At 41.6% G+C, this 27,685-nt stretch overlaps 2 protein-coding genes and 1 long non-coding RNA gene across 4 annotated transcripts in view; 1 reads left to right on the top strand and 2 right to left on the bottom strand.

The window, feature by feature from the left end:
• Window positions 1-27,685, top strand: part of LOC138855184 (uncharacterized) — a 180,992-nt gene that overhangs the window by 25,576 nt on the left and 127,731 nt on the right. The window lies entirely within an intron of this gene.
• LOC128704292 (uncharacterized) lies at window positions 10,545-15,195 on the bottom strand. Its single transcript, XM_053799427.2, has 2 exons — window positions 15,070-15,195; window positions 10,545-11,781 (listed from the first exon to the last, which is right to left on the bottom strand). Exons 1-2 carry the CDS (start codon window positions 15,076-15,078, stop codon window positions 11,533-11,535), a joined length of 258 nt encoding a protein of 85 aa, XP_053655402.1. The 5' UTR covers window positions 15,079-15,195; the 3' UTR covers window positions 10,545-11,532.
• LOC128704290 (neuropeptide-like protein 31) lies at window positions 21,397-24,889 on the bottom strand. The gene is made up of 2 exons (XM_053799426.2): window positions 24,741-24,889; window positions 21,397-22,792 (listed from the first exon to the last, which is right to left on the bottom strand). The coding sequence occupies exons 1-2, from the start codon at window positions 24,747-24,749 to the stop codon at window positions 22,541-22,543; spliced, it is 261 nt and encodes an 86-aa protein (XP_053655401.1). The 5' UTR covers window positions 24,750-24,889; the 3' UTR covers window positions 21,397-22,540.

The raw sequence follows: 27,685 nt of genomic DNA, 5'->3' as shown, positions 1-27,685 counted from the left end.
AAAGAATGCCTCTTGCTTTGTGTGTGTGTTGCTGCTACTACTGTTCACTTGTCCGTTGCGCTCTGATTTTGGTGGGGTGGAAAACGGATTTAGGATGGTATGAAGACTGCATGTCAGCCAAGAGCGGAAGGGGACCAGTTTAGGTGCTGATGCCAGATTAAGTCTCGGATCTATGCCAAGATCTTTGCTGCCCTTTTCATCTCGCCTGTGTTGGATGACCCGAGCCGACAATCAAGACTAAGAAAGAAAAAGAAACAAAATTACAAGCCATCTTGCACGAGGGTATATCAATGTTGCACGAGGGTAGGAGGCCGTATATCAATGTTGCACGAGGGTAGGAGGCCGTATATCAATGTTGCACGAGGGTAGGAGGCCGTATATCAATATTGCACGAGGGTAGGAGGCCGTATATCAATGTTGCACGAGGATAGGAGGCCGGATATCAATCTTGCACGAGGGTAGAGGCCGGATATCAATGTTGCACGAGGGTAGGAGGCCGTATATCAATGTTGCACGAGGGTAGGAGGCCGTATATCAATATTGCACGAGGGTAGGAGGCCGTATATCAATGTTGCACGAGGATAGGAGGCCGGATATCAATCTTGCACGAGGGTAGAGGCCGGATATCAATGTTGCACGAGGGTAGGAGGCCGTATATCAATGTTGCACGAGGGTAGGAGGCCGTATATCAATGTTGCACGAGGGTAGGAGGCCGTATATCAATGTTGCACGAGGGTAGGAGGCCGGATATCAATCTTGCACGAGGGTAGAGGCCGGATATCAATGTTGCACGAGGGTAGGAGGCCGTATATCAATGTTGCACGAGGGTAGGAGGCCGTATATCAATCTTGGACGAGGGTAGGAGGTCGTATATCTGTTGCACAAGGGTAGGAGGCCGGATATCAATCTTGCACGAGGGTAGGAGGCCGGATATCAATGTTGCACGAGGGTAGGAGGCCGGATATCAATCTTGGACGACGGTAGGAGGCCGGATATCAATCTTGCACGAGGGTAGGAGGCCGTATATCAATGTTGCACGAGGGTAGGAGGCCGTATAACAATCTTGGACGAGGGTAGGAGGCCGTATAACAATCTTGGACGAGGGTAGGAGGCCGTATATCAATGTTGCACGAGGGTAGGAGGCCGGATATCAATGTTGCACGAGGGTAGGAGGCCGGATATCAATCTTATACGACGGTAGGAGGCCGGATATCAATCTTGCACGAGGGTAGGAGGCCGTATATCAATGTTGCACGAGGGTAGGAGGCCGTATATCAATCTTGGACGAGGGTAGGAGGCCGTATATCAATGTTGCACGAGGGTAGGAGGCCGGATATCAATCTTGCACGAGGGTAGGAGGCCGTATATCAATGTTGCACGAGGGTAGGAGGCCGGATATCAATCTTGGACGACGGTAGGAGGCCGGATATCAATCTTGCACGAGGGTAGGAGGCCGTATATCAATGTTGCACGAGGGTAGGAGGCCGGATATCAATGTTGCACGAGGGTAGGAGGCCGTATATCAATGTTGCACGAGGGTAGGAGGCCGGATATCAATCTTGCACGAGGGTAGGAGGCCGGATAGCAACCTTATACGATGGTAGAAGGCCGGATAGCAACCTTGCACAAGGTTAGGAGGCCGGATGTCATCCCTGCACAAGGTTCAAGATCACAACCCACCAAACCAATCATACCCACGTAACTTTATACCCTAAACCCGTCAAGGCATGGCCCTTTATGCCGGTGAAGGGCTCTTGATCCACCACATTAGACTCGTCTTCCCCCTCTCCCTTGGATGGACCCTTGTTGCCTCCCCATACCCTGACCTTGAATAACCTCCCAACGGGTTTAACGCTCCCAACCATAAACGTAATAACGAACACGGAACTTTCTGGTTTGTACAAATTTTTATCCTGTGTAAAGCAAGTCTTGTGAAAGTCGACCCCTCAAGGAAGGTTCCTTGATGTTGGTGAGGGGCTCTTGATTTAGGGAATTGGATCTGTGCTTCAGTTCCCCGAATTAAGCCTGAATGCCTTCCACATCCCCCCCCAGGCGCTGTATAATCCTCCGGGTTTAGCGCTTCCCCCTTGATTATAATAATAATAATTGTGAAAGTCGAGGAATTAATAAAACTAAAATAATGATGGATTACTCACGTTAATTTAATAAAATTGATAACGAAAAACTCGTTTACCGTATTTGCTGGCATATAAGGCGCTCCGTTTTCTCCCACAAAAAAAGTCTTGGAAAACCACCCTGCGTCTTATATGCTCAAGGTCAGGGTCAAGGATAGGCTTTGGGTTACACTTTAGCTGAAAAATAAGAGAGTCGTTAACACTTGAATATGATTAATTTACTGTTACTGTACTTCTGTCGTGCGCCTTATATACCGGAAAATACTATAATTATATGACTGCTATGCCCGCTTATCTTTCCCAAAATAAGGGTCGATACAAATTTTCAATGTATATAGTGATACAGACACCCTTGAATGTGTTTCTGTGTTGGCACTGTAACTGTCTGTGTATATATAGTGATATATACACTAACTATTGGTGTATATATAGTGATAAATACACTGTAACTATTGGTGTATATATAGTGATATATACACTGTAACTATTGGTGTATATAAAGTGATAAATGCACTGTAACTATCGGTGTATATATAGATATATACACTGTAACTATCGGTGTATATATAGTGATATATACACTGTAACTATCGGTGTATATATGTTGATATATACACTAACTATCGGTGTATATATAGTGATATATACACTGTAACTATCGGTGTATATATGTTGATATATACACTGTAACTATCGGTGTATATATATTGATATATACACTGTAACTATCGGTGTATATATAGTGATATATACACTGTAACTATCGGTGTATATATAGTGATATATACACTAACTATCGGTGTATATATATTGATATATACACTGTAACTATCGGTGTATATATATTGATATATACACTGTAACTATCGGTGTATATATATTGATATATACACTGTAACTATCGGTGTATATATAGTGATATATACACTGTAACTATCGGTGTATATATAGTGATATATACAATGTAACTATCGGTGTATATATAGTGATATATACACTGTAACTATCGGTGTATATATAGTGATATATACACTGTAACTATCGGTGTATATATAGTGATATATACACTAACTATCGGTGTATATATCGTGATATATACACTGTAACTATCGGTGTATATATATTGATATATACACTGTAACTATCGGTGTATATATAGTGATATATACACTGTAACTATCGGTGTATATATAGTGATATATACAATGTAACTATCGGTGTATATATAGTGATATATACACTGTAACTATCGGTGTATATATAGTGATATATACACTGTAACTATCGGTGTATATATAGTGATATATACACTGTAACTATCGGTGTATATATAGTGATATATACGATATATTCTTGTATTAACAATTTAAAAACTAGTCAGATACAGAGAGAACAATGAGCCGCTTGTGCAAATATTTGGGAATATTTATTGTGGAAACGTATCGTCTGCCTGCCAGTGGCGTCTTCAGTCCAATACAGAGAAGAAGGGTTTGAGGTAGTCAGTCCCTCGGCCTGGACTCCAGGCTGAAGGACTGACCACCTCTAACTCCTCATCTTCCACCATTCTTCTATTCATTGGACTGAGGAAGTTACTATCTAGCGAAACGTTCCCACAATAAAGATGCTAACCACTGGACCATGAAAACCTAACAAGTAATATGCACATTTGGATGAACCTTGTTTGGTTGGCGTGGTACAGTGGTTAACACAGTGTCCTGCTAGTTTCATGACGAGCTAGCCGTGGGTTCGCATCTCACCCTTTCTGTCAGCTCTCTGTCTCTCTCCTAGTCTAGACCGATGACGTTTTGTTGAATAAGTACTTAACACAACATTCCTATCATAACCACTGTTAGTGCTTGCTGTTTACAGTACACTTAACTTACAGTACACTTAACGTACAGTACACTTAACTTACAGTACACTTAACGTACTGTACTTACAGTACACTTAACTTACAGTACACTTAACGTACTGTACTTACAGTACACTTAACTTACAGTACACTTAACTTACAGTACACTTAACGTACTGTACTTACAGTACACTTAACTTACAGTACACTTAACTTACAGTACACTTAACTTACAGTACACTTAACGTACAGTACACTTAACTTACAGTACACTTAACGTACAGTACACTTAACTTACAGTACACTTAACGTACAGTACACTTAACTTACAGTACACTTAACGTACAGTACACTTAACGTACAGTACACTTAACTTACAGTACACTTAACGTACAGTACACTTAACGTACAGTACACTTAACGTACAGTACACTTAACTTACAGTACACTTAACGTACAGTACACTTAACGTACAGTACACTTAAATTACAGTACACTTAACGTACAGTACACTTAACGTACAGTACACTTAACTTACAGTACACTTAACGTACAGTACACTTAACTTACAGTACACTTAACGTACAGTACACTTAACTTACAGTACACTTAACGTACAGTACACTTAACGTACAGTACACTTAACTTACAGTACACTTAACGTACAGTACACTTAACGTACATTACACTTAACGTACAGTACACTTAACTTACAGTACACTTAACTTACAGTACACTTAACTTACAGTACACTTAACGTACGGTACACTTAACTTACAGTACACTTAACGTACAGTACACTTAACGTACAGTACACTTAACTTACAGTACACTTAACGTACAGTACACTTAACTTACAGTACACTTAACGTACAGTACACTTAACTTACAGTACACTTAACTTACAGTACACTTAACTTACAGTACACTTAACGTACAGTACACTTAACTTACAGTACACTTAACTTACAGTACACTTAACGTACAGTACACTTAACGTACAGTACACTTAACGTACAGTACACTTAACTTACAGTACACTTAACGTACAGTACACTTAACTTACAGTACACTTAACTTACAGTACACTTAACTTACAGTACACTTAACGTACAGTACACTTAACTTACAGTACACTTAACTTACAGTACACTTAACGTACAGTACACTTAACTTACAGTACACTTAACGTACAGTACACTTAACTTACAGTACACTTAACGTACAGTACACTTAACGTACAGTACACTTAACTTACAGTACACTTAACGTACAGTACACTTAACTTACAGTACACTTAACGTACAGTACACTTAACTTACAGTACACTTAACGTACAGTACACTTAACTTACAGTACACTTAACGTACAGTACACTTAACGTACAGTACACTTAACGTACAGTACACTTAACGTACAGTACACTTAACTTACAGTACACTTAACGTACAGTACACTTAACGTACAGTACACTTAACGTACAGTACACTTAACGTACAGTACACTTAACTTACAGTACACTTAACGTACAGTACACTTAACGTACAGTACACTTAACGTACAGTACACTTAACGTACAGTACACTTAACTTACAGTACACTTAACGTACAGTACACTTAACGTACAGTACACTTAACTTACAGTACACTTAACGTACAGTACACTTAACGTACAGTACACTTAACGTACAGTACACTTAACTTACAGTACACTTAACGTACAGTACACTTAACTTACAGTACACTTAACGTACAGTACACTTAACTTACAGTACACTTAACGTACAGTACACTTAACTTACAGTACACTTAACGTACAGTACACTTAACGTACAGTACACTTAACTTACAGTACACTTAACGTACAGTACACTTAACGTACAGTACACTTAACGTACAGTACACTTAACTTACAGTACACTTAACGTACAGTACACTTAACGTACAGTACACTTAACGTACAGTACACTTAACTTACAGTACACTTAACGTACAGTACACTTAACGTACAGTACACTTAACGTACAGTACACTTAACGTACAGTACACTTAACGTACAGTACACTTAACTTACAGTACACTTAACGTACAGTACACTTAACGTACAGTACACTTAACGTACAGTACACTTAACTTACAGTACACTTAACGTACAGTACACTTAACGTACAGTACACTTAAGTTTATCTCGGCTGTCTTAATGTCTCTTAAAACTGGCTGTCTCATGCTTCCCTGATTATTTCCTGGCTAGATCACTTTCTCTCTCTCGTGATTTGATAATAATTAAATGCGACTCAGTATGTCTTAAAATCATAGGTTAGTTAAGACTTGTTTTAGTTGCGATATTGTCACTATTATCGTCCAATATTTTCTAATTCGAGTAATGTTTCTATGTGAAATTTCGATATTTTCATGGCTGTATCCTTTGATTAAAAATTAATATTAACTCTGTAAGTTTCCACCAGGGCAGCGTGTGATAAAATAATTTACTGCATTTTTATCTCTTTTACAACTTCATGCAAGAGAATACTTGCTTCTCACCTCTGTAACACATCTTAGTCATGTCAGTGACTCGTATCTTCTTAAATGCGTACCGACTCGTGTACTTTTTTTGTAGAAGTGAGAATAATGATCAGTGTAGTTGTAATATTAACTTTGTTTACAGAAGTTTGAGAATAATGATCAATGTGTACTAGCTAGATGTGGTATTAACTCTGTTTACTGACGCGCCGTCAATATACACAACAGATACATTGTAAATTTTAAGATTTTGATGATTTTGAAAATTATTAAAAAAAATATCAACTTCTTAAAGTGTTAACACTGGAAGTAACTGATTGTCTTATTGTACTGGATGGAAATATTCGTAACCCTCATGAAGTGAAAAATTAATTAGGTTAGGTTAGGTAAGGTTCGTCAGGAAACAGGATAAATGTTTCCTGACGCGGGTCTTAGTCAGATGATGACCCGCCTTTGGAGCTTTTGGTCTTCTGACCGAGGCCTTCCGCTGGCTTACCGGTCCACCCCTTTAAAAATTATGGTCATTTATAACCAGTCTGAAAAATTAATTTGTCAGGATGAAAAAACTCCAAGAAGCCGAGACTTAAGTAAACTCTGAATGTCAGTAGAAGCTTATGACAACCTCCTGTTTGATCAAGTTTCTTAAGAAAAAATGTTTCTTTTTTTTACATGTGTGAAGATGATCATAATAAAAACTGGCTAGAACTGAGTTCTGAACTTATTGCTGAGTCATCCCGCCTCGCAGATCTGTTTGCGTGGAATGAATAAAAGATGACTTCGTCCTTGTGTGGGGTTCAAGAGTACGACGCAGTGTTGTCGGGGTTCAAGGGTGCGACGCAGTGCATGTGTTGAGGTTCAAGGGCGCGACGCAGTGCAAGTGTTGTCGGGGTTCAAGGGCGCGACGCAGTGCAAGTGTTGTCGGGGTTCAAGGGCGCGACGCAGTGCAAGTGTTGTCGGGGTTCAAGGGCGCGACGCAGTGCAAGTGTTGTCGGGGTTCAAGAGTGCGACACAGTGTAAGTGTTGACGGGGTTCAAGAGTGCGACACATTAAGTGTTGACGGGGTTCAAGAGTGCGACACAGTAAGTGTTGACGGGGTTCAAGAGTGCGACACAAAGTGTTGACGGGGTTCAAGAGTGCGACACAGAGTAAGTGTTGACGGGGTTCAATAGTGCGACACAAAGTGTTGACGGGGTTCAAGAGTGCGACACAGTGTAAGTGTTGACGGGGTTCAAGAGTGCGACACAGAGTAAGTGTTGACGGGGTTCAAGAGTGCGACACAGAGTAAGTGTTGACGGGGTTCAAGAGTGCGACACAGAGTAAGTGTTGACGGGGTTCAAGAGTGCGACACAGAGTAAGTGTTGACGGGGTTCAAGAGTGCGACACAGAGTAAGTGTTGACGGGGTTCAAGAGTGCGACACAGAGTAAGTGTTGACGGGGTTCAAGAGTGCGACACAGAGTAAGTGTTGACGGGGTTCAAGAGTGCGACACAGTAAGTGTTGACGGGGTTCAAGAGTGCGACACAGTGTAAGTGTTGACGGGGTTCAAGAGTGCGACACAGTGTAAGTGTTGACGGGGTTCAAGAGTGCGACACAGAGTAAGTGTTGACGGGGTTCAAGAGTGCGACACAGAGTAAGTGTTGACGGGGTTCAAGAGTGCGACACAGAGTAAGTGTTGACGGGGTTCAAGAGTGCGACACAGAGTAAGTGTTGACGGGGTTCAAGAGTGCTACACAGTATAAGTGTTGACGGGGTTCAAGAGTGCGACACAGTGTAAGTGTTGACGGGGTTCAAGAGTGCGACACAGAGTAAGTGTTGACGGGGTTCAAGAGTGCGACACAGTGTAAGTGTTGACGGGGTTCAAGAGTGCGACACAGTGTAAGTGTTGACGGGGTTCAAGAGTGCGACACAGTGTAAGTGTTGACGGGGTTCAAGAGTGCGACACAGTGTAAGTGTTATCGGGGTTCAAGAGTGCGACACAGTGTAAGTGTTGACGGGGTTCAAGAGGGCGACACAGTGTAAGTGTTGACGGGGTTCAAGAGTGCGACACAGTGTAAGTGTTGACGGGGTTCAAGAGGGCGACACAGTGTAAGTGTTGACGGGGTTCAAGAGTGCGACACAGTGTAAGTGTTGACGGGGTTCAAGAGTGCGACACAGTGTAAGTGTTGACGGGGTTCAAGAGGGCGACACAGTATAAGTGTTGACGGGGTTCAAGAGTGCGACACAGTGTAAGTGTTGACGGGGTTCAAGAGTGCGACACAGTGTAAGTGTTGACGGGGTTCAAGAGTGTGACACAGAGTAAGTGTTGACGGGGTTCAAGAGTGCGACACAGTGTAAGTGTTGACGGGGTTCAAGAGTGCGACACAGTGTAAGTGTTGACGGGGTTCAAGAGTGCGACACAGTGTAAGTGTTGACGGGGTTCAAGAGTGCGACACAGTGTAAGTGTTATCGGGGTTCAAGAGTGCGACACAGTGTAAGTGTTGACGGGGTTCAAGAGTGCGACACAGTGTAAGTGTTGACGGGGTTCAAGAGTGCGACACAGTGTAAGTGTTGACGGGGTTCAAGAGTGCGACACAGTGTAAGTGTTGACGGGGTTCAAGAGTGCGACACAGTGTAAGTGTTATCGGGGTTCAAGAGTGCGACACAGTGTAAGTGTTGACGGGGTTCAAGAGTGCGACACAGTGTAAGTGTTGACGGGGTTCAAGAGTGCGACACAGTGTAAGTGTTGACGGGGTTCAAGAGTGCGACACAGTGTAAGTGTTGACGGGGTTCAAGAGTGCGACACAGTGTAAGTGTTGACGGGGTTCAAGAGTGCGACACAGTGTAAGTGTTATCGGGGTTCAAGAGTGCGACACAGTATAAGTGTTGACGGGGTTCAAGAGTGCGACACAGTATAAGTGTTGACGGGGTTCAAGAGTGCGACACAGTATAAGTGTTGACGGGGTTCAAGAGTGCGACACAGTGTAAGTGTTGACGGGGTTCAAGAGTGCGACACAGTATAAGTGTTGACGGGGTTTAAGAGTGCGACACAGTATAAGTGTTGACGGGGTTTAAGAAGGGAAGACTTAATGTTACATTGGTCTTCAGCCAGGATGCTTGGTTATATGCTAGTTTTAAAAAATTTTCATATTAGCGAACATTCCCGTGCGTGCGTCCTGACTGCAACCTGACCCACACACACAATTAGTTGTAAGACACTAGAGGTCCAACTTCCCCCGCTCCCCCCATCCATCCAGCAACTAGAACCGTGTAAGGAAGGTGGGTGTGGCCCATCCCATCTGTGGAAAATATACCAAGACAGTATGCTAGAGGGCTTTGGCAGTTGGATTTATCGTTGATACTTAAGGAAGGAAGAACCACTTGTTTGCTTATGCACTCTTTGTATTGCTTTACAGACTTCATCTCTTAGCTGCCTAAATCTTCTCTCCAAGATATTAAGTCTGTAATACGATTATAGTGGCCAGTATAACGGCAGTGGCCAATATAACGGTAGTGACCAATATAACGGTAGTGGCCAATATAATGGTAGTGGCCAATATAATAGTAGTGGCCACTCTTGGGTCACCTTGTTCTTAAAACCGTAAATTTCGTGTGTGTGTACTCACCTACTTGTGGTTGCAAGGGTCGATTCACAGCTCCTGGCCCCTGGTGTGTTTGTGTGTGTGTGTGTGTTTTAACATATAAATGTTTTCAACTTACAGTATAACATAACATAGTATACATCCCAGGCGGTGTCAACACCGCGAATTTCAAGGACACGACACAGGAATTTCAAGGACAGGACACAGGAATTTCAAGGACAAGACAGGAATTTCAAGGACAGGACACAGGAATTTCAAGGACAGGACACAGGAATTTCAAGGACAAGACAGGAATTTCAAGGACAGGACACAGGAATTTCAAGGACAGGACAGGAATTTCAAGGACAAGACACAGGAATTTCAAGGACAGGACACAGGAATTTCAAGGACAAGACAGGAATTTCAAGGACAGGACACAGGAATTTCAAGAACAAGACAGGAATTTCAAGGAAACACAAAATTTAAAGATTTTTTTTATTTAGCATATACGTACATACACAAGTAGACACGAAAGTGGCTGTTAGTGTTTAATCTTGGTAAATACGAAGTAATGAGATAAGTCTAAGAGTGTACACGGTGGTGTCACACTGAGGTTAGGTTAGGTAAGGTTCGTCAGGAACCAGGACAAGTGTTTCCTGACGCGGGTCTTAGATGATGACCCACTGTTGAAGCTTTTGGTCATCTGACCGAGGCCTTCCTCTGGCTTACCGGTCCACCCCTTTAAAAATTATGGTCATAGTAATAAGCATTTTTTTTCCACACTGATGAGGCGTGAACAAGGAGGAGAATGACTCACGAAATCGCAATAACATAATTGCAAACACATCAAGGAACGGGTGGGGGTTTGAACCCATGGCGAGTGAGTCCTGAAGCTCACAGGCCAGTGTGTTAACCACTGGGCCAGCCGGCTCTAATAAGATTGATCCACCTAGGTATATTTCTGTACACCATAGGGAGGTTAGCATTGGCCACCACTGTGACCTCAAATATAGGTTTTTCAGATAAGAATCTTAAGAAATTGACCTTTTTAACTAGAGGCGAGGAGGAGACATGATCCTGTATTACAAAATACTCATGAAACTAAATAGTAAAATACAGGAACAAACTGCGTAATATATGGGGAACGGTAGACATGGGAGACTGCAGATTAATCTGTGGATAAGCCACAAGTGATTTTCGAGACTCAGGGAAGTAGAAACAACATAATGATGAGGTGGAAGGAAATATGCGCAGTTTCACGAGTAGGTATGGCTGAGCCCTTGGAAATCGGGACTGAGTAAAGCCGGTTTATAGTATTTAAAAGGTAGGGTCAGGAGCTATGAATTCAGCTCGTAACCACAAGTTGGTGAGCAGACGCAACACAAATACTCATTGGTCGGCGACCAGAGGTTATAACACAGTTTTCATGTCCAGTTGACTCACTGGACGGTACGCACACCTGTGCCAGACTACCAGTAGTAGCCTGGATAGCCGCCAAAACCACCAAAGCCGCCGAGACCGCCGAAGCCGCCGAAGCCACCATAGCCACCATAACCTCCGTAGCCACCGAAAAATCCACGATGGTGATGGTGAGGGTCAGCAAGTGCGTCAGGGAGCGCCACAGGGGCGGGCAGGGCCACAGGGTCAGGGAGGGCCACAGGGGCGGGCAGGGCCATGGCCACTCCTAGCATCAGGCACAGGGCCACCACTACAAGTGTCTGAGGAAGAAGGTTATTAATCAGAAAATGTAATCCACATCACAAAATATTTTTTTTAATATCTGTAATCCAGAAAATTGACAAAATTTGTCTGTGACCTCAAACACACAAGTGCTAGTACTAGTGTCTACCATCACTAGTGCTAGTACTAGTGTCTACCATCACTAGTGCTAGTACTAGTGTCTAACATCACTAATGTTGATACTAGTGTCTAACATCACTGGTGCTAGTACTAGTGTCTACCATCACTAGTGCTAGTACTAGTGTCTAACATCACTAGTGTTGATACTAGTGTCTACCATCACTAGTGCTAGTACTAGTGTCTACCATCACTAGTGCTAGTACTAGTGTCTACCATCACTAGTGCTAGTACTAGTGTCTACCATCACTAGTGCTAGTACTAGTGTCTACCATCACTAGTGCTAGTACTAGTGTCTAACATCACTAGTGTTGATACTAGTGTCTACCATCACTGGTGCTAGTACTAGTGTCTACCATCACTAGTGCTAGTACTAGTGTCTAACATCACTAATGTTGATACTAGTGTCTAACATCACTGGTGCTAGTACTAGTGCCTACCATCACTAGTGCAAGTACTAGTGTCTAACATCACTAGTGTTGATACTAGTGTCTACCATCACTGGTGCTAGTACTAGTGCCTACCATCACTAGTGCTAGTACTAGTGTCTAACATCACTAATGTTGATACTAGTGTCTACCATCACTGGTGCTAGTACGAGTGCCTACCATCACTAGTGCTAGTACTAGTGTCTACCATCACTCGTGTTGATACTAGTGTCTACCATCACTGGTGCTAGTACTAGTGTCTAACATCACTAGTGCTAGTACTAGTGTCTAACATCACTAGTGTTGATACTAGTGTCTACCATCACTAGTGTTGATACTAGTGTCTACCATCACTGGTGCTAGTACTAGTGCCTACCATCACTAGTGCTAGTACTAGTGTCTACCATCACTAGTGTTGATACTAGTGTCTACCATCACTGGTGTTGATACTAGTGTCTACCATCACTGGTGCTAGTACTAGTGCCTACCATCACTAGTGCTAGTACTAGTGCCTACCATCACTAGTGCTAGTACTAGTGTCTACCATCACTGGTGCTAGTACTAGTGCCTACCATCACTAGTGCAAGTACTAGTGTCTACCATCACTAGTGTTGATACTAGTGTCTACCATCACTGGTGTTGATACTAGTGTCTACCATCACTGGTGCTAGTACTAGTGCCTACCATCACTAGTGCTAGTACTAGTGTCTACCATCACTAGTGTTGATACTAGTGTCTACCATCACTGGTGCTAGTACTAGTGTCTAACATCACTAGTGTTGATACTAGTGTCTACCATCACTGGTGCTAGTACTAGTGTCTAACATCACTAGTGTTGATACTAGTGTATACCATCACTGGTGCTAGTACTAGTGCCTACCATCACTAGTGCTAGTACTAGTGTCTACCATCACTAGTGCTAGTACTAGTGTCTAATATCTCTAGTGTTGATACTAGTGTATACCATCACTGGTGCTAGTACTAGTGCCTACCATCACTAGTGCTAGTACTAGTGTCTACCATCACTAGTGCTAGTACTAGTGTCCAACATCACTAGTGTTGATACTAGTGTCTACCATCACTGGTGCTAGTGCTAGTGTCTAACATCACTAGTGTTGATACTAGTGTATACCATCACTGGTGCTAGTACTAGTGCCTACCATCACTAGTGCTAGTACTAGTGTCTACCATCACTAGTGCTAGTACTAGTGTCTAATATCTCTAGTGCTAGTACTAGTGTCTAACATCACTAGTGTTGATACTAGTGTCTACCAACATTGGTGCTAGTACTAGTGTCTAACATCACTAGTGTTGATACTAGTGTCTACCATCACTGGTGCTAGTACTAGTGTCTAACATCACTAGTGTTGATACTAGTGTATACCATCACTGGTGCTAGTACTAGTGCCTACCATCACTAGTGCTAGTACTAGTGTCTACCATCACTAGTGCTAGTACTAGTGTCTAATATCTCTAGTGCTAGTACTAGTGTCTAACATCACTAGTGTTGATACTAGTGTCTACCAACATTGGTGCTAGTACTAGTATCTACCATCACAAGTGCTAGTACTAGTATTGATACTAGTGTCTACCATCACTGGTGCTAGTACTAGTGTCTACCATCACTAGTGCTAGTACTAGTGTCTAACATCACTAGTGTTGATACTAGTGTCTACCATCACTGGTGCTAGTACTAGTGCCTACCATCACTAGTGCTAGTTCTAGTGTCTAACATCACTAGTGCTAGTACTAGTGTCTAGCATCTCTAGTGCTAGTACTAGTGTCTAGCACCGCTAGTGCTAGTACTAGTGTCTAACATCACTAGTGCTAGTACTAGTGTTTAGCATCTCTAGTGCTAGTACTAGTGCCTACCATCACTAGTGCTAGTACTAGTGTCTACCATCACTAGTGCTAGTAGCGTCTAGCATCTCTAGTGCTAGTACTAGTGTCTAACATCTCTAGTGCTAGTACTAGTGTCTAACATCACTAGTGCTAGTACTAGTGTCTAATATCAGTAGTGCTAGTACTAGTGCCTAACATCACTAGTGCTAGTACTAGTGTCTAACATCACTAGTGTGTCCCAACACTAGTGTTGGTACTAGTGTGTCCCAACACAAGTGTTGGTACTAGTGTGTCCCAACACAAGTGTTGGTACTAGTGTGTCCCAACACAAATGTTGGTACTAGTGTATCCCAACACAAGTGTTGGTACTAGTGTGTCCCAACACAAGTGTTGGTACTAGTGTGTCCCAACACAAGTGTTGGTACTAGTGCGTCCCAACACAAGTGTTGGTACTAGTGTGTCCCAACACAAGTGTTGGTACTAGTGTGTCCCAACACAAGTGTTGGTACTAGTGTGTCCCAACACAAGTGTTGGTACTAGTGTGTCCCAACACAAGTGTTGGTACTAGTGTGTCCCAACACAGGTGTTGGTACTAGTGTGTCCCAACACAAGTGTTGGTACTAGTGTGTCCCAACACTAGTGTTGGTACTAGTGTGTCCCAACACAAGTGTTGGTACTAGTGTGTCCCAACACTAGTGTTGGTACTAGTGTGTCCCAACACAAGTGTTGGTACTAGTGTGTCCCAACACAGGTGTTGGTACTAGTGTGTCCCAACACAAGTGTTGGTACTAGTGTGTCCCAACACAAGTGTTGGTACTAGTGTGTCCCAACACACGTGTGTAAACACATACAAAACACATAGGTGATAGTTAAACTTACCGCTCTCATGTTGTTTGTAGACGAGTATGGCAGCTCGAGTATGGCAGAAGGATCTCTCAGTAGTTGGAGAGTTCCCTCTTCTCTCTTATATATATGACGAACCCCTGGGCAGCGATGGGGAAGGGGTGGTTTCTGGGGATGGGGGGAAGCCCCTTAACTGGTTTACCCTGGTATGAGGCCTAGACATACGCTATAGTTGTATATTGTTTTGTATTGTTCTTATATATCCTTTGCCTCTAGCTGCTACATTTCAAGTTATTTTGTTTAATTTATATCTTTTCTGTCATTATCCTCGCCTAATGTGTCTACATTAGAGAAAATGTATGTTATTGTCTTTGTAGCAAACTGGTGCCAATGTTGCGTAGAAGGGGGGATTCCCAGGCAATATACGTGTATGGTAACATCTGCACAAAACGTTTTTGTTACTGTGAAGGTGATGGTGTTGGCTCAGTCACAAGTGCTGCTGACGACTGATATTTTCTTCTCGCCTCAGTCACTGGTGCTGAGGATTCATGTGTTCTTCTTGGCTCAGTCACTGGTGATGTTGAGGACTGATGTGCTCTTGGCTCAGTCACTGGTGGCGCTGAGGATTCATGTGTTCTTCTTGGCTCAGTCACTGGTGGCGCTGAGGATTCATGTGTTCTTCTTGGCTCAGTCACTGGTGGCGCTGAGGATTCATGTGTTCTTCTTGGCTCAGTCACTGGTGGCGCTGAGGATTCATGTGTTCTTCTTGGCTCAGTCACTGGTGGCACTGAGGATTCATATATTGTTCTTGGCTAAGTCACTCAGGATCTTGAAGGTGGACTGTCATATATTATCATATATGGAAGAACAAGAAAAAAGTTATTTTTGTTGCCTTCTTCTACCTGTCAAAAGTTCGAGAACTTTTGGTTGTAATACAGGGCATCATCATTAACAAGACACACACCTGCTGCGCAGGTGACACATTCCAGCAATAAGAATACATAAATGTTGCTCATGTGTCTTTTTAATCCTCTCAGTCTTGACTTTGAGGTTCAATTGCTCTCAGTTTTTTTTCTCGTCTTAGTTTTCTTCTCAGTTTCAAGCTGTCTTTTGCAAGGATGAAGGAACTTCTCAGTTTCGTGTCTCTATTGTAAGAATAAGAGAACTTTCTTCTCAGTTTCATACATCTGTTGTACGGATAAGGGAACTTTCTTCTCAGTTCCAAGGTATCTATTGTAAGGATGAGAGATCTTTCTTTACAGTTTCAAGATTCTATTGTTAGACTAGAGGACTTTCTTCAGTTTCCAGACGTCTATTGTTAGCGTGAGAGAACTTTCGTCTCAGTTTCCAGACGTCTATTGTAAGGATAAGAGAATTTTATTCTTTTCTAAGTTCAGTTCTGTAACGACTCTTGTACTGGGCCATCTCTGTATACTTAATTTGCAAAATATTATTAACACACCTCGTCCTGTGGTTGCTCAAGTTACTTTTCATCAGACTAATACACTTGCCATAAGTCTGGTTCAAACTTCTTCTCATTCCTCTAATATTTTCGAAATTTCTTAAATTCCTGTTACTCTTGTCCTCACTAACACATTGGTGCAGCTGGTCGATCCATTTTTCCGAAAGACTTAATCAAATTAACAGAAGTGTTGACCAGGTTAACGTTAAGAATATGTTGGTCGTGTCATATTAAAGGCCAATATGTTATGTCAATTATTTGGAAAAACGAACTGATGAATAAGGCACTTGTGCAAAATTTGAATTTCTATGCTGTGGAGACGTTTTGCCAGGTAATGGCTTCATCAGTCCATTACGGGAAGAACGGTGGAAGGTAATCAGTCTCTCGGCCTGGAGTCGATGTGTTCAGTTCTCATCTCAGTTCATCGACTCCAGGCCGAGGGACTGATTACCCCTAACTCTTTCTCATCTTCCACCGTTCGTCTCTATATTGGACTGAAGAAGCTACTGGTTGGCGAAACGTTTCCACAATGAAGATAACCAAATGTTGTACAAATGTCTCATTCATCGACCACAGTAAACAGAAGCTGATCATTTAAAGAAACTATTTGTTTCTTACTCACGAAATTGTAATACTGAAGATGGGTGAGATTCATACCCACGATGAGTGAATCTTGAAACTAGAGGGTAAGTGTACTAGCCATCATGACTTAATAAGAAATATTCACCTTGTTAGGCTGGCGTGGTACAGTGGTTAACACACTGTCCTGCTAGTTTCATGACTAGCTGGCCGTGGGTTCGCATCTCACCCTTTCCGTGACCTCTCTGTCTCTCCCCTAACTTTTACAGACGTCGTCTTGTTGAATAGGTACCTACAACATAAATATCACGACTACTGTAAATACTTGCTGTTTTCAGTACATCGTTCAGTGTCCTAATGTTTAGGTTGACTATAGTCAAATGCGAACCACTACCTTTAAAAATCATTCGTTGTGACTTATTTCAGCTACGATATTGTCACTTTTACCTTCCAGTATTTTCTAATCTGCGTAATGTTTCTCTGTGTAATCTTATTTTTCTGTTGTAAGTAGTTTTCTTTTTTAATGAAATTGGGTATATCCATGGCTGTATCCTTTGATGAATGAATATTAATTTGGTAAATTTCCATCAGGGCAGCGAATGTTAAAGTAATTTACTGCATTTTCCCTCTTTTTGCAACCTCGTGAAAGAAAATACTTAAGGGTGAGCTTGCTATCACATGCAGCTCATAAGACTGCCATCCCCACGAGCCCCTTTGGGGCGGGACAGATGGCAGACCAGAGGCCTAGCTTCTCCCTACGAGCCCCGTGAGGGCGGGGACTGTGGCTAGGCCTGGGGACAGTTGGTCCCACAGATGAGGGGGTACTTGTACCTCCTCCCATGGGAGACTTAGGTCTCGAGATACTCCCCAGATAGGGAGCCAAGGCCGGGTCACCACTACTTGGAAAAGACCCGGGCCGGGAGAGTACCGGCGAATAAAAAAAAAAAAAAAAAAGAGAGAATACTTGGTTCTCACCTCTTTTGTGACAGCTGCGAGCCAGATGTGTGATGGTATCTGGTATCTGAAGCACAGAGAACACCACCTTGACCTACACTGTTTAGGATCCCCGGCCTATATTTGAGAAGTATGAGGGCAACTTTTGTTATGGAAGACGGTGCCCCTTGTCGTACTGCCAAAGACATAAAAAATTTAGCTAACTTATTGTGATTTTTGCCATAATTTAATGACTGACCTGGAAACTCACTGGACTTAAGTCAGAGAGAAAGTTTGGAAACTTGTTAAGCCTCAGCTTCATGGTATGGACGTGTCATCCAAGGACCCCAATGAAAATAAGTCTGACTTTTTTGGGGTTATCCTAGGTGATTTACATTATATATGATAATTGTACTTATGTGTACCTGTGCCGAAATGAACTTTAGTATCTAACCTCAAACTCTCGAGTGCCATTAAGCATGTGTGGAAGGGTACTGATTTGTTTATTTTCAATAAGATAGCTTCATCAGTGCCTAGAAGACTTAAGAGGCACGTAAGTTCCCCAGTCTTCTAATAACATGTTCATTTCTCCACTATAATCTACCGTGTCCATAATTACCATCGCATTTGCTTTGTCTGTTTCGTAAGGTGAAGTCCAGGATCTTTCCTTAATTGATGGTGACAATTGATGAGGACAGTGGTGTTGGAGAGGTCTGAGCTTTGCTCAGGAATTGAATTAGAGGAATTAGACACATGTTCAACGTCTTGGTATCTTTATTTGTAGACGTTTCGCCATCCAGTGGCTATCAATACACTACAAGGACATCAAATGAAGACTAACTTCTTCATCTTTTGTATATAATTCTACGGTCTTTATTTTATGTCCATGTATTGTATTGATAAAGTCACTGGATGGCCAAACGTCTACAATAAAGATACCCAGATGTTGCACATGTGCCTAATTCTTCGTCTTGTCGGCACTGTACACCATTCATATGCAAGTCATTTTGATAGGAAGGTCAAAAGAATTACAAGGCTTGTTTTTTAAGCCGTGGTGCCAAACGTTGTCGAAAAGGTTACGAAGGAAGGTGAGAGCAGAGTCGTAGCATACACCTTGATACTGCACTCCAACTCTAAGATCTCTTATTTCCAATTCAGTGTTACGGTGTTTTATGTACGGATCAACTAAATGACGAAGCAGAGCACCGTTCCAGTCGAAGAACATTTGGACACCGTTCCAGTCGAAGTACATTTGGGCACCGTTCCAGTCGAAGTACATTTAGACACCGTTCCAGTCGAAGTACATTTGGACACCGTTCCAGTCGAAGTACATTTGGACACCGTTCCAGTCGAAGTACATTTGAACACCGTTCCAGTCGAAGTACATTTGAACACCGTTCCAGTCGAAGTACATTTAGACACCGTTCCAGTCGAAGTACATTTGAACACCGTTCCAGTCGAAGTACATTTGGACACCGTTCCAGTCGAAGTACATTTGAACACCGTTCCAGTCGAAGTACATTTGGACACCGTTCCAGTCGAAGTACATTTGGACACCGTTCCAGTCGAAGTACATTTGAACACCGTTCCAGTCGAAGTACATTTGGACACCGTTCCAGTCGAAGTACATTTGGACACCGTTCCAGTCGAAGTACATTTGGACACCGTTCCAGTCGAAGTACATTTGGACACCGTTCCAGTCGAAGTACATTTGAACACCGTTCCAGTCGAAGTACATTTGAACACCGTTCCAGTGACGATCGAACCCCCACAAAAAAAAAAAATATTCACCTTTAAGCTAACATATATTGTGTACATATAACTACAGCGAAGCATTTATCGAGAGAACGCGCTCTTGTTTACAGTTTCTGGTAAACTTTTAGTGATACTTAGTTCATTAGGTTCTGCCATCAGCACTCTCCTCACCTCTACTGTTATGTGTTCCATAACAATGCAGGTGTAGTGTACTATGTTGTATAGTGTACCATAGTGTAGTGTACTATGTTGTAGTGTACTATGTTGTACAGTGTACCATAGTGTAGTGTACTATGTTGTAGTGTACTATGTTGTACAGTGTACCATAGTGTAGTGTACTGTGTTGTAGTGTACTATGTTGTACAGTGTACCATAGTGTAGTGTACTATGTTGTAGTGTACTATGTTGTACAGTGTACCATAGTGTAGTGTAATATGTTGTAGTGTACTATGTTGTACAGTGTACCATAGTGTAGTGTACTATGTTGTACAGTGTACCATAGTGTAGTGTACTATGTTGTACAGTGTACCATAGTGTAGTGTACTATGTTGTACAGTGTACCATAGTGTAGTGTACTATGTTGTACAGTGTACCATAGTGTAGTGTACTGTGTTGTAGTGTACTATGTTGTACAGTGTACCATAGTGTAGTGTACTATGTTGTACAGTGTACCATAGTGTAGTGTAATATGTTGTAGTGTACTATGTTGTACAGTGTACCATAGTGTAGTGTAATATGTTGTAGTGTACTATGTTGTACAGTGTACCATAGTGTAGTGTAATATGTTGTACAGTGTACCATAGTGTAGTGTACTATGTTGTACAGTGTACCATAGTGTAGTGTACTATGCTGTACAGTTTTCTCACATTAGATGCACTTAAAGTATTAGATCAGTCTTGCTGGTTCACCCTCTCTCTCTCTCTCTCTCTCTCTCTCTCTCTCTCTCTCTCTCTCTCTCTCTCTCTCTCTCTCTCTCTCTCTCTCTCTCTCTCTCTCTCTCTCTCTCTCTCTCTCTCTCTCTCTTGGTGATTCTTTAACGTGCTGACACAAATCATTCAGTTGTCGCCTCTGTCATCTTTATCCTCCACTTTTCTTGTCTCCTCAATGGGCCTCATTTTACCAGATTTTTTTTTCAAGGTTGAAATTGCCCTTGTTATTAGCAACTTAGCGTTGGTCGTGTGAGTTTATTTTGCTGCTTCCGCTGTGGTATTAACCACTGCTATGTAGTCATCTTATTTCTGCCTTGGTCTTCTACTGTTTGGTGGTGGGTTGTAAATCACTACCACTACTACTACTTTGGGGTCCCCCAATCTTGATTGTGCCCTGGATGCGCTGTAGTCACTCGAAATATTTTGGTTTATCTCTTTGTTTCCAAAACTCCAGTGATTTCTAATACTGAATATGTGTGCACGTTTGTGTCTCTGTCCGTGTGTACGTATGTGCATGAGTAAGTGGGTATGTACGTGTGTGTGTATGTGTTTATCTTCACAGTACGTAGCCAGCATATTGATGCCACTCTTCACTATTATATCAGAGCTGATGTGGCAAGTAAATATTTTCTCTTGCTAATGTTTTTTAAGTAACTTTACCAAAATTACCAAAATTACTCATATCAAGGATAATAAAATATGTAATTAATTTTTTAATGTACTTTCTTAAATTTGACAATTATGACATGTTGAATCTCATAATCAAATAACCAGATCTTAAAATTAAACTAATTAATATTTTAATTAATCTTTAGCCATATTAATAATTACTGATTAAACACACACACACACACACACACACACACACACACACACACACACACACACACACACACACACACACACACACACACACACACACACACACACATTCACACATTCACACAATCACACCCCACATCAGTATGTTTCTAACAAATGGTAGCGGCATTTCTCATATTGTTGACACAGATCCTCCAGGTTACTTGCCTGTTACATCTCCCAAGATTTCAGCTTATGTTGTTAGGTAAGACACATATGCAACAGTTAGGTATCTTTATTTCGAAACGTTTCGCCTACACAGTAGGCTTCTTCAGTCGAGTACAGAAAAGTTGATAGAAGCAGAAGAGACTTGAAGACGATGTAATCGGTCCATCATCCTTAAAGTTTTGAGGTGGTCAGTCCCTCAGTCTGGAGAAGAGCATTGTTTCATAGTCTGAAACAATATGGAGTTGAAGTGACAGGATGGAGCCTTATATAGCGCCAGGAGGTGAGACGTAGGTCACTAGTAGAAGTAAGAACGCAGATGTTGGGAGGTCAGGTCCCTCTCAAATCCAGCCGTTCTCACTAGTAGAGGTTGTCGAAGTTGATTGCAGGTCTGTACCAAGATACCCTTGTGTTGCAGTGTCTGACAGAATGAACATTAATGTTCATTTCAGCTTATGCATAAGGGTTTGGTTGCAAATTAGGTTATTGTTACATAGTAATATAACTTGTGCCTACAAGCACACGAACACGTATGTGTACAGTACATGTTATAGGTTGCCATGAGTCAGTATGTTATAGGTTGCCATGAGTCAGTATGTTATAGGTTGCCATGAGTCAGTATGTTATAGGTCGCCATGAGTCAGTATGTTATAGGTTGCCATGAGTCAGTATGTTATAGGTTGCCATGAGTCAGTATGTTATAGGTCGCCATGAGTCAGTTACGTTATAGGTTGCCATGAGTCAGTATGTTATAGGTTGCCACGAGTCAGTATGTTATAGGTCGCCATGAGTCAATATGTTGGTTCACTGGACGATATCTACATTAACCAAAGAAACCAAAGGGCTGAAATCCAAATCCTCCAAAGCTACCATAACTGCCGTAGCCTCCAAAACCGCCATAGCCTCCATAGCCTCCATAACCACCATAGCCTCCATAACCGCCATAGCCTCCATAACCCCCGTAGCCACCATAAAACCGGTGATGATGATGAGGATCAGGGTCAGGTAGGGCCACAGGGGTGGGCAGGGCCAGGGCCACCCCCACCATCAAGCACAGGGCCACCGCTGCCAGTGTCTGGGGAAGACAATCAACGTCAACACAATACTTGTAAAGTAAAAGGACACAAGTGCAACTAATGTGACATTTTATTGTGGCAACGTTTCGCTCTCCAGGAGCTTTATCAAGCCATTACGTAATGGCTTGATAAAGCTCCTGGAGAGCGAAACGTTGTCACAATAAATGTCACATTAGTTGCACTTGTGTCCTTTTACTTTACATATTGTCGGTAATTCTACCAACTTTATTACAACACAATACCTGTCTACCAGGATGAGTGTAGTAATAAAGATAAATAGATAGACAGAGAGAGAGAGAGAGAGAGAGAGAGAGAGAGAGAGAGAGAGAGAGAGAGAGAAAGAGAGATAGAGAGGAGATTGGTTAACTGATTTTCTAAAAACATCACTAATAAAAACTGATTAACCTCATGAAAGAAAATTACGAAAGAGAGGGACGAGGTTTGGAAGAGAAACCAACATCTTGAAATATTTTAATGTTCCGCAATAGATAACACAAAAATATTAATAGACATGTAAAAAAAATAGGTTCTTTTATACCGTATTAAATTTCACGTCTTTCTGAACTGTGATCCTCGAGCACCTTAGTTAATGTAGCTGTTACAGGAATAATGGTAAATGCTTTCTTTTCTTTTTTGGAACGTCACTTTTACCTGGTGAAAAGCGGCTGATATCGTATTTTTTAAATATTTATTTTAGAAATTAACTTAATATTAATTTGAAATCAGCTCGAGTGTAAATATTAAATTGATAAATAGAGTTCACAGAACCTTAAGTATATGATATACATTACATTATTTATTATTGACGACAGTGTTATGCATAATTATTTATCTTGATAAATACTGAGTGGATATAGTGGCTCTCTTCACCACACGGGTATATCATATACCAGATTCATGTTTAATACACCCATATATATTTATAAGCTTAAGGTATCGTCAAATTGTCATACCTCGGTGCCCCTTGACTCATAACATCTCTGGGAAAAGGCACATATGTACGGTTCAGGACATTTATTAAAGGAAATGTTTCGCCACGAGTGACTTCTTCAGTCTTAATAACAGAGATAACTAAGAAATGCGTATATATAGTGGCAGGAGTCAGGTGGTGAGCTGCGAGGTTTACCACCTGACACCTGACACTATATATACTCGTGTCTTAGTTTTATCTGTATTAGGACTGAAGAAGTCACTCGTGGCGAAACGTTTCCTTTAATAAATGTCCTGAACTGTACATAAGTATCTTTTTTCACATCTTGTCGGTATCACCAGACCATTTGTCAACGTCTGTGTAATCCCATATCCACAACCAAGAAGTCAGTGTGCTCTACACTCCGGATACAGATCAGATTCCTCACTCTCAAGTTTTGTATATCGTTGTGACACTACATCTCTCAGTCAGGTTAGGCACTGCTGGGTCTGCCCAGTAATTGGATCAACATGACACTAGCTGTGTGTGTGTCACTCGGACAGTTTGGTTGAGCACTACGAGGTTTGAGCTAGAAGGGGATAGATAGAATCCGATACTTTTATAGCCTCCACATTACAGCAAAACGTTAGAGAGATGTTGTGAAGAGCAGTTATCAACATGCTTGCTCACTGGTGCATTATACTTTACGAGTTATCTTTGAGTAACGCATGATGATGACAAGTTTCCAGAGATTCTAGGATATTAAAGCGCCTACTATCCTGTATCGTGCTGCCTGGTTTATATCTTAAATATACTGTGAATATATCCACCAGTAGTGTGAATATATCCATTATCGTGAATATACCCACCAATATTGTGAATATATTCATCAGATTTGTGAAAGTATTCATCAGTTTTGCGAATATATTAATCAGTATTGTGAATATACCCACTAATACTGTGAATACATTCACCAGTATTGGGTCTGATATAATTAATCCATCTGAACAAGAGAGTTTTGTGAACGTGAAGCTTACGACTTTCATGTCGACAGAGACAGTCGCAGTGCAGATATGACAGACTGGCTTCTCTGGAACTGAAGACTGTACTGTAGCAGGTTCGCTGGTCTTGTCCGGGCCCGGGTCTTTTCCAGATGGTGACTCGATGAAACTGAAGACTTCCCTTTAGGCTTATATATCAGGCAAACATGTAGGCAGGGACGGGGAGGTGTAGCAGGGCCCGGGTAGAGAGGGAATCTCTACTTGTTCATGCTGGGCTGTGAAGCCAGGACGATTGTCAGTACAATTGCGTTTTCGCTTAAGACTTTTACTTTATTATTAATTGTCTCAGGCTGTTTCATGATAGGTTAGCTTTTTAAATATCATTATTTCTACATCATTGTCATCGTGTTATAATGCGTAATTTTCATCATAGTGATGGCTTGTATCATCCTTGCACTTCACTCGTACGAATGTTACTTGTACTGTCATGGAATTTCCCAGCTTGACACTAGAATATTAATAACAGACAATACGTATCCACAGTCACCTGATTGTCGAGGCGGTGTGGCTATGGTACTCGTTGCTTCATCACTCAGGATGAGACCAGAATTTCTCTCTCAAACAAGCACAAAATCTGCGAGAAAAGACTCACTGTGGGGTGGCTGAAACAATTCACAGCTAACTCTGAATTCATGGGAAAACCTTAAATATCGTTCCCTCTGCAAATTATGTGTTAGATGTGGAGATCACGATATTATTAGACGTGCTGGTCAATGGTCAATACCCGCTGAATAAGTGTAAAGGTTTCCTGAGATATTTGGATCAAGTGTTGCTTGGGAAATAGGAAGCCGGTGCTTATTACTATATGTTTTTGTCAAATCTTCGGATACGGTATTAAATGTGGCTGTTCAACAGCTTTCTACCAGACATAAGGGGAATTACCAATAGACCCCTGGTTGTCTTCAAGAGGGAGCTGAACAGATACCTAAAGTCAGTACCTGATCAACCGGGCTGTGGTTCGTACGTTGGACTCCGTGCGGCTAGCAGTAGCAGCCTGGTTGGTCAGATGCTAATCCACCGTGAGTTCTGGTCAAAGACCGGGCCGCGGGGGCGTTGATCCCCGAAACACCCTCCAGGTAGAATCCAGGTGAGTAGGTAGTATAGCAAGGACATGAACTAGTAACTCTTCACAGCCCCTTGTACACGATGTATTATATTTTAGTGTACATTATTAACTTAGCATTGAGAGAATTCAGGCGTCATCACCAGGGAACATTAACGTAGCGACTCGTCACGCTGGATTTATTGACACTTGAGTTAATATAAGCACAGTTAAATAGAGAATGAATCGAACATAAGTTTAATATATGACTCAGGGATTAACTTCGGTGTCATTATACACACTAAGTCATGAGACTTGCTTCACTAAGTCACGAGACTTGCTTCACTAAGTCACGAGACTTGCTTCACTAAGTCACGAGACTTGCTTCACTAAGTCACGAGACTTGCTTCACTAAGTCACGAGACTTGCTTCACTAAGTCATGAGACTTGCTTCACTAAGTCACGAGACTTGCTTCACTAAGTCACGAGACTTGCTTCACTAAGTCACGAGACTTGCTTCACTAAGTCACGAGACTTGCTTCACTAAGTCACGAGACTTGCTTCACTAAGTCACGAGACTTGCTTCACTAAGTCACGAGACTTGCTTCACTAAGTCACGAGACTTGCTTCACTAAGTTACGAGACTTGCTTCACTAAGTCACGAGACTTGCTTTCCACATGCGTTAAACTTATCAGGGTCTCGAAGATTGTGTAAATATTGTGAATAAATAGTTAAGAAAAACGAAAAGTTGATAAATGAGACACAAGTCGTCTCTTCTACAATAATTTGGGATCAACTGTCCTATTGTTTATATCCAAAGTAAACATTACAATTAATTCCTGTTATTTATTTTGTAAATTCTGTAATATTAACATAGAGGTTAGGTTAGGTAAGGTTCGTCAGGAAACAGGGCAAGTGTTTCCTTACGCGAGTCTTAGTTATATGATGACCCGCCACTGGAACTTTTGGTTATTTTAATTCAATTCAATTTAATTCTTGGTCTAGCCTCTTTAAGGAGGTTCCTTGATGCTAGTGAGGGGCTGTTGAAGGGAGGTTCCTTGATGCTAGTGAGGGGCTGTTGAAGGGAGGTTCCTTGATGCTACTGAGGGGCTCTTGAAGGGAGGTTCCTTGATGCTAGTGAGGCTCTTGAATGAAGACCCTCCATTCCCCAGGCGCTGTATGACCCCAGTGTGTTTAGCGCTTCCCCAAGGATGCAGTAATATTGGTCTAGGTTAGATTAAGTTGGGTTACCTTATATTAACATTGGTTAACATAAATCAGCTTTACTTTCACTTGCGAAAAATTTAACTCCTTTGCACAACCCAACTGATACTGAAGAATTCACGAAAACTGAAGAATCACTAAACTCATAGAACAGTTCAACCATGTGTAGTTATTAATGATATTTTGGTCAACATTTACTTTAGCTGGTCGGAGTAGTCAGGTAACAATTAACAGTTAACAGTGTATAATAATGAACTGGTTAGGTAATAAACATTGTTTTGTGAGCAAATTACAAAAACAGAGTAATACTTCAGCTGCTCTGTTTTATGTAAATTTTAGAGTGTTAAATGGGATATAGTGAAGAAAGTTATATTTTGAATCTTTTCGAAAAAGAAACTAACTCCAGCCAAAACGGGTCATTGAAAGATTAAGGGACCCGTGAACTATCTCCTTATTTTTTCGTATTTTTCTTCCGATTTTTTTTTCTTTTTGGTGTACGATTAGAAGCATACACGTAAAGGAATGTGGCAAAGTTTCAATAAGATCGGCCAACAAACAACTGAGGAAAAGAAAATTTACTGATTATTGCAAAGCTGAGCCGGACTGGCACCATGAGTGGCTCTGCCAACACTTAGAATACGTCTAACCCGAATT

The sequence above is a fragment of the Cherax quadricarinatus genome, chromosome 84 (genome assembly GCF_038502225.1).
Source record: "Cherax quadricarinatus isolate ZL_2023a chromosome 84, ASM3850222v1, whole genome shotgun sequence".
Classification (NCBI taxonomy): Eukaryota; Metazoa; Arthropoda; class Malacostraca; order Decapoda; family Parastacidae; genus Cherax; species Cherax quadricarinatus.
The sequence above is the reverse complement of the archived record's forward strand: the minus strand, read 5'-3'. Positions and strand labels throughout refer to the sequence as shown.